This window comes from Myotis davidii, unplaced genomic scaffold, assembly GCF_000327345.1.
Source record: "Myotis davidii unplaced genomic scaffold, ASM32734v1 scaffold208, whole genome shotgun sequence".
In the NCBI taxonomy this organism is placed as follows: Eukaryota; Metazoa; Chordata; class Mammalia; order Chiroptera; family Vespertilionidae; genus Myotis; species Myotis davidii.
The window spans coordinates 2,233,941-2,241,732 of NW_006299706.1; the positions used below are offsets into that span (position 1 = coordinate 2,233,941).

Sequence of the window (7,792 nt, forward strand, 5' to 3'; positions counted from 1 at the left end):
GAGGGAGGGGGGGGGGAGGAAGGGGGGTAAGACTTCCGCCAGCCTGAGCTGGCCTGGGGGCTGTGAGTCAGCGGAGGTTGAAATAGTGAGGTCACTCTGAGAACTGGAGAGAGAATGACCAGCTCTGTGTGTGTGTGTGTGTGTGTGTGTGTGTGTGTGTGTGTGTGTGTGGCACAATTGTACCTTATGGGAGAGTGTGTGTCGGGATGCCATCTGTTTCCATGGTGGGGGTGAATCTTCTTGCTGCAGATCCTCACATTTAACCACACACGTGCCAGTTACTAAAGCCTGTAAGACACAGACACAGAGACAGAATCAATCAGAGAACAGAGGCTGAGAGTGATGGGGAAGGGCCCAGAGACAGCGGCAAGACAGGAAAACGGGCTCTCCCAGGCCATCCCTGCCCAGCTCCGGGACCTTCTCCACCTGGATACAAACCCCAAACCCGCTGGTCTCTGAGATACCACAGTCCTCTCCTCACCCAGGGCTCACCTCCCCCCGCGCCCCGCTTCTGCCCTCCCCAGACAACCCAGCCAAGCACAGCTAGGGACCAAGGCTGTTTCCTAAGGAGTTACAGGGAAGAGGATGATTTGGGGACCAGAGTAGGGAGCCCCTCCCCCTTATCCTGTACTACCCTTCAAGGGCAGTTTAGGCATGTCATGGAATTTAGCTGGAATGTGAGTGGATGGAGACCAGGGTGGGCCTTTGAACATAGCCCCTCAAGAAGAGAAGGCCGAAGAGGGGACAATGTCTGTCCTGGGGTCCTTCAGGGGAGTTCTCTGAGAACTGTGACCTCACGAAGATGGGGTTTAGAAAGCAGGTGGTATTTCCCAGAGAGACCCTAGTGGTGAGCTGGAAGGGGCTTTGGTGTCCCAGCCCCTTAGTCACTGAATCTCCGCACCCGCGGTCGGCAGGGGTCCGCCATCTTCTCTGACTGTGGAGGAGGGGTGGTCCAGAGGGTGACACGGGGCTGGAACTAGAACACTCCTCCCCTCCGGACACTTGCTGGGCTGCTTGGGCATGACTGCCTAAAACGGAAGCCTCTGGCTTTGTTGGGCTTCCTGGGGAAGGGAGAGCTGGACCAGGGGTGACTCAACACCCTGCACAGAATCCAGCCCTGGCCCAGGGAGGAAAAATGAGACAGGGGCCTGTGTTGGGCTGGGCAGAGGGAACTGACCCCTCATGGAGTGTCAGCCTCTCTTTGGGAGCCTCTGCCTCCAGGACACAGCACAGACCTGCAAGCCCCTGGATATGCGGTTCGCCCCTCAGCCTTTCATACGTGTCTAAAGTGAGGTCCCCCCTAGGGCCCCCTGGGGATGAAGGACAAGAGGGGGGTCAGAGGGTGTATTGGAATAAGTGGAGGGGCAGGTCCAGACTGGGTGGAAGTCAGGGCTTGGGCCTTGCAGAGGAGCCCAGAGCCCGGTGACATGGGCCTGCCAAGGTCCTCAACCGCTGGGTCCCCATCTTCCCCCCAGGCTGCTCTGACCACCCCCTCACCTTATTCCTTCCCACCTCCCTGCCCTACACACTGCCCTGACCTCACTGGGGCCTTTGTCCCAGCCCTGAGGCCATCAGTGGGCCTGCCCCTGTGCAGGGAGGAAAAGGGCCCCATTGTCCTGCCTGCCTGCCTGCTGTGACACAGCAGCTCCCAAAGACTTCAAAGAATGCTCGCCTGTCAGACCCCTGAGGGGGAGGGTTTCCCTGGGGCTGCAGTCAGATCCCCTCCAATTCCCGACCGGAGGTCCTCCCTGAGATCTAACTGCCACCTGCTTCTCCAGCAACCTCCTCCCTCCTGGGACGGAAGAACTAGAAGATTCAGGGCAGAGCAAGAGGAAGGGCTTTGGAAGGAGCAGAGGAAAAGGGGGGGAGAAGGAAGAGGGTGTGAGAAAATGCCCTGTGAGAGACTCGACTCGGCTTCGTCGCCTGCTCGCAGCTCCTGGCCCCTGAGTTTACTTCCTGGGGGTCCTTCCTTAGTCTCTAGTAGCTTGTTAACAAGGGAAGGCTACTGACCACTTTGGACCGGACTACCTAAGGGCAGCGACCCACAGCCACTTGGCCCATGTTCTATGGACTCCAACTGGCATCTAGGGACTCTTAGTAGCATTGGCAAGGGATGTCTCTTGGTGCCTCAGTTTCCCCATCAAGGTGCGTTGAAGCTCTGACATACAACTTCCTGACAAATGAGATGAGCAGAGAAGGAAGAGATCCAGGAGACACCAAGTGCTTCAGGAGTTGGGAGAGACCAGAGAGGAGGGAGGAAAGTAGGTGGAAGACAGAGGCCAGGGGATGGGGAAGGAGAGTGAGTGGAGAGTGAGGCTGCCAGGGAGGAGCGTTCTCCTTAGCAGGGAGGATGGGGTCTCAGGAGAGGGCCAAGCCAGCTGGCCATTGCCCGACTGACCGCTGAAGTCTTCCAGACACCCTTCCAGGGACCCTGTGGCTCCAGCTTAGCAGCAGCTGAGCCCACAGCTGCTGGGACATGGTGGTTCCTCGACAGTGGCCCCCTGGCTCCTGCCTCCGTTTATTTCTGGAGTCACAGCTGAGTCATGGGGGTGGGGAGGGTGAATGGGGCTGCAGGGAGGGGACTTTGAAGCTGGGAGAGGAGGAGACTTAGGGGAAGAGGGCTGTAGGACTGGGACTCTGGGCCTGAGGTCCACCCCTTTTGGTGCAAGAGGGATTGGTGCTATAGCATCCAGAACAGGTGTGAGGTGATAGGAGAGACACCCACATTGGAGAGCCTGGAATAATGGGCTTGGGAGGAAGTGGGGAGCAGGAGGCAGAGTCCACTGCTCCTGAAATGTTGGCAAAGAGGCAAGCTCGACCTGGTGTTGGGGTGCTGGGTTAGAAAGAGGAGAGAGGGGCCAGTGTGTGTGGCTCAGTGGTTGAGGGTCGACCTATGAACCAGGAGGTCACAGTTTGATTCCTGGTCAGGGCACATGCCTGGGTTTCGGGCTTGATCCCCAGTGTGGGGTGTGCAGCCAATCAGTGATTCTCTCTCATCATTGATGTTTCTCTCTCCCTCTCCCTTCCTCTCTGAAATAAAAAAATATTTTAAAAAAAGAAAGAAAGAGGGGAGAGGGAATGGGGCCCCCAGGGTGAAGGAAATCATGTGGGACCTCAGAATGCTCCTCTGCTCTCCTCTGCAGTCTGTGGGCCCGCACCCGAGGCCTTCTGTCTCTCTTCTTGCCCCGAGCCAGGAGCCAGTCGTCCCTTCCCCGTCCCTTCTTCTAGGGGTGAGGAGACTCCCCGCTACCTTTCTGAGGGGGCCTGTGGACTCAGGGACAGTCACCAGAAGCCTTTTCTTTTCCCACTGCTATCGAGACCCATCCTGCTGCAGGGCCCCTCCCATGGGACAAGGGCACAGGAGCCCGTCCCGGCCCAGAGCCCTCGTGGGTTTCCTGGGCGTGGGTGGCTTGGTCTACACCCCCTCCCCTCTCTCTGGGCAGCCTCCGAGGGCACATTCCAGCTGAAATTAAATCACATTCCTCCTTCCCTGCCTAGCAAGGATGGCATTGCTGGCAGCAGCTGTGACACCACAGGGTCAAGTGGCAGCAGCTGGTTCCCCAAAGAGGGGCTGGGAAGGGGGAGCGGAGGGGAGCAATGAGTGAGTCCGCTCTCTGGAGATCAGAGCAAGAGGGGCAGACCCTGCAGCAGAAGGGACAAAGGTGGGACCACAGGGTGTCAGAGCTGCCCGGAGCTTCAGAGGGTGACAATCATACAGATGGGAAAACCAGGGTCCCCAGCACTACCTTCCCAGAGGACCCTGGAAGGACACCCTCTCCCCAGCCCTGAACGGGGCTCCCACAGCAGACACGAAGGCTCAGGGGCCCTTTAAGAGGCCCCACTCTGAGCTCCTTGGCTGGAGCCCAAAGTCTCAGCCTTTGATTTCCTCTGAGACTCTGGCAGCCACAGGGACAGCAGGGACAGATCGGGCTGGGCTGAATGGAGAGCTCGGCCCTGACCTCACCCTCCATGGCCCTCAGCCTGCACACCCTTATAAGGAAGTGCCCCAAACAAATGAGGAAGCCACCTGGGGGGGCCCACCCCGCCCCCACCCCACTCAGAGGCTATGTTTACCCAGAGGAGGCCCAGAATAACCTCCCACTTGTCCTGCTGGTCAGGGGAGGGTGCAGCCTCTTCATTCCCTCCTTGGAGGGGACCCCACCCTCCAAAGGGCTTCCTGTTGTCCGAGTTCATCAGCCACTCATTCTTTCATCAGTTCATTTATGCAACCCTAAGTCACTGAGCACCCCCCCCTCAGGGCCCCCAGGCACTGGGCGGGACAAAGGCCTCTTCTACAAAGACAGGGTCTCCCCAGGTGCCATAGTCCCCTGGTCCTCCTATTCTCTGGTCTCTCCTCCTGCCCCTGCCCAAGTGGGGAGTTCCCTGGGGGCTCTGTGTGGATGGTCTCTAAGCCAACAACCCTCCCTGCTTGTCTCCAGCTGGGTCCTCTCTCCTGAGCCTCACATGCCACCCTCCCCCAGAGCGGCCTCTCTTGGCGCTCACAATTTCCTGCTGGATTCTTCAGCTCAAAGATGGGACCACTGTCTCCCGGCCGCCCAGGCTAACACCCCGGGAGCCTCCACTGCCATGTCCCCGTATCTCCCACAGCGGGTCACAAGTCCAGAAACTGCTGCCCTTCTGTGCCTCCTTTCCATCCCCCTGCCACCATCTCCCCTTCCCAGACTATTGCAGGAGCCTCCCCAAAGCACACCTGCCCATTCCAGGCCATGCTCACAGTCGTCAGAAGGTCTTATTTAAAATGCAAACCTGTCTCTGGCCAGTGTGGCTCAATGAGTTGGGCACCGTCCAGTGCACATGCCCGGGTTGCGGGCTCGATCCCCGGTAGGGGGATCAATGTTTCATTTTCACGTCCATGTTCTCTCTCTCCCTCTCCCTTCCTCTCTGAAATCAATAAAAATATATTTAAAAAAAAAAAAGAATCAGCTGGTTTGGATAACTCTGCGGGGGACCAGGGACCCTGGTGTGCAGGACAGGATGTTGCCCAGGCACAGGGAAGGCTTGGCCTCTGTCCTTGGTCCCTTGCCCAGGCGGGGGTGCCCCAGGGCCCAGGGAGACCACAAACAGGGCTCCTGTGTCACATCAGAGGGTCAGGGAGTGGGTCTTCTTGCCTGGATGCCCATGTGCTGGCCTCGGGCCTGGCCGCCTGGCAGGGTCACACGGGCCTTGGTGGTGAGTACAGGAAGGAGAGTGTAGGCTTGGGCTGCCAGAAGCGGAGACAGACTCTTGGACCCCGAGGGCAGGGTGGACGGTGAAATGGGGGCGTCAGTGCCCAAGACAGAGCCTCCCAGATGGAGAAGGAGAAAACATGGGCAGAGAGACAGACAGTGGGATTCTGTCAGGAGGCCTCCTGCCCACCCCGCCTTGGCCAGAGGACATGCGTGGGGGCCAGATCGGCTGAGCCTTCATCCTGTCATCTTTCCCAGGCCCTCGGCCTGTTCCGAGACTTGAGATTGTCTCCAAATATGGAGCGTTTGTTTGGCCGCCCCTATCCCACCCCCACCAAGTGTATTTATTTAGAGGTGTCGCCAGATCTTCCTTCCCCACTGAGCTGAGCTGGGGAGGGCTTCTATTTGCGTATCCTGATTTCAAGGCCTCAGGCCCCACCTCATCCAGGAACCTCTGGTCCCTCCCTGCCCTGCACAGGGACCCTGAAAGGGGTGGGGTGGAGAGAAGCTATGGCTGTGCCCCTCACCCTTCGTCTACCCCAGTCATCAACACACCCCTAGCTCTGTGTCAGCCCTGCCACTTCAGTGTCTCCCCCTCCTCCCTTCCACACTTCGGGCTTGCCTGTTTCCTGCTTCAGCATGTGAGAAAAGAGCTACTAAAGGTCAAAGCTGCAGCCCTCGGGCTTCCCCTCGCCTTTCTCCTGCTTTTCCTGCACTGGGAGGTCCCCCCGAGTCACCCAGCCCAGCGCCCCTCTTGTGTGGCTGAGTCTGAGATTCAGACAATAAAGCCCAGCTAAAGCAGAACAGGCCTCCCCGTCCCGCACCCCCCTCTGACCCAGCCAGTCCATGCAGACATCACAGGCCAGACAGCTGTTTGGGTTTGGGGGCAAAGGGGCTTATTATGCTGGCGGCACTGAGGGGCCGGAGGGGGGAGGACAGGCAAGAGCGGGGGTGGCACAAGTCCTATTCCCTGTAATCAGCCCCATGGCAGGATGATGACAGCCTGCGTGCTCAGGCACTGAGGTCACCTGGATTGGGACCCCCAGCCCTCCCCAGGGCCCTAGCACTGCTGTCTGCAGCCTTCGTCTGTCTGCACTGCACCCCACGAGGCCCCCAGGGCCTCCTCTCCTCAGGAAGAACCTCGCCCCAACACCAGCATCTCCCGATGCGTCCTGGTCTCCCCAGCTCCTGTGCTGGCCCTGACGACTCCCTGAATTGGGGAAGAAAGAGTCCAGACTTGGTAGGTGGAAGCATTACTTTATTCAAGCGGGGAGGAGCCAGAGAGGGTCACACAGGGCAGGAATATGGGGGGTCAGGATATAGGAGCACCCCCTTACTGACTGGACATCCCATGAGGGTACAATGAGGAGGGACAGGGCTGGTGAACCCCCACACACAAAGACCACCACAGCCACCTTCTTCTTGGAGGAGCCACCAGGCCCCAGGCCTTTTCCAGCCAAAAGGATGGGAAGGAAAGGGGGTGTAAGGAAAAGGGCCTAGGCCTACAGGGATTCAGTTGGCTTAAACCTCATGGGACAGTGCAGGCATGATGCCCACTCTGCAGGGTCTGAAGGGCTGGTTTTTATTCCTGGAGCCTCCATTTTCGGGACAGGTAGGTGCCCTTCCCACACCCCATTTCTCCTTGGCCAGCCAGGCCTCTGGGCAGAAACCACAGGTCGGGAGATCATAAGTGAAGGTGCTGGCCCTGAGCAGGGAGGGGGCTTGGGGGCCTGTCCACACTCAAGTCCTCAGCGCAGAACAGCACTGGCTCTAATCCTCCCCCGAGTCGTCAGGAGACAACGAGTCCTCATCTCCTTCCCTCTGAGTGAACGTTAGGAACTGGCCTGGGTCCAGATGAAGAGAAGTCCCTGCCCAAGGGGTCTTCAGGGCACTCCCCTCCTCCTCCTCCAAAGGGTTCCCTTCGTCCCCCTCAAGGGCGCCCAGTTTTCCCTGCCCTGCTCCTTCAGACTGCTGCACCCCATTCACCAACCCCCCATTCACATGCTCCAACTCATCCTTCAAGCTGGGGGCCTGGCCATTGACACCAGGGGCATCCTCTGTCCCACTGAGGGTCCCCAGAGGGCCTGGAACTTGGTCCTCCCTCTCCAAGGGAGCATCGTCAGACTCATCCTCTGAGCCAGAGGGCTCCGTGCTGTCTTGGGACTCGGTCTTCTGGGCAGTCATAGGGGGATCAGCGGCTGCACCCCTCAAGCCATCATCCCAGGGGATGCTGACATCCACAGTCTCAGACCCCAAGAGGTTCCCCCTCTGAGGGCCGCTCAGGGCAGGAAGGCTGTCAACAGAGGGCCCCGGCCCCCACTGTCCACCCCCTGGCTCCTTCGGCTCCTCTTCTTCCTCCTCCTCTCCCTCCTCCCCACTCTCTTCCTCATCTGCAAACCCATCAGACTCCCCATCCTGACCCCAGGTTGCAGGCTCCAGTAGCACCTGGGACACCTGGCCCAGAGGCTCCATCAATTCCCTGGGGTCCCCATGAAGGACAGACGCCTCAGTCCCCACATTGTCCTCAAATTCCTCTGAGAGGTCAGAGTCCTGGCCACATTCCTCCTCTCCCCCTTCCTCCTCCCCCTCCTCTCCCCCTTCCTCCT

General features: G+C 59.0%; 1 protein-coding gene across 1 annotated transcript in view; it reads right to left on the bottom strand.

Annotated features, from left to right (window-relative positions):
• Positions 1–6,427: 6,427 nt before the first annotated feature.
• NES (nestin) overlaps positions 6,428–7,792 on the bottom strand; it is an 8,674-nt gene continuing 7,309 nt past the window's right edge. Inside the window, exon 6 of the mRNA XM_006775778.2 lies at positions 6,428–7,779. Within this exon, the coding sequence (XP_006775841.1) occupies positions 6,957–7,779 (823 nt within the window). The 3' untranslated portion in view covers positions 6,428–6,956. The remainder of the gene's footprint in view (positions 7,780–7,792) is intronic.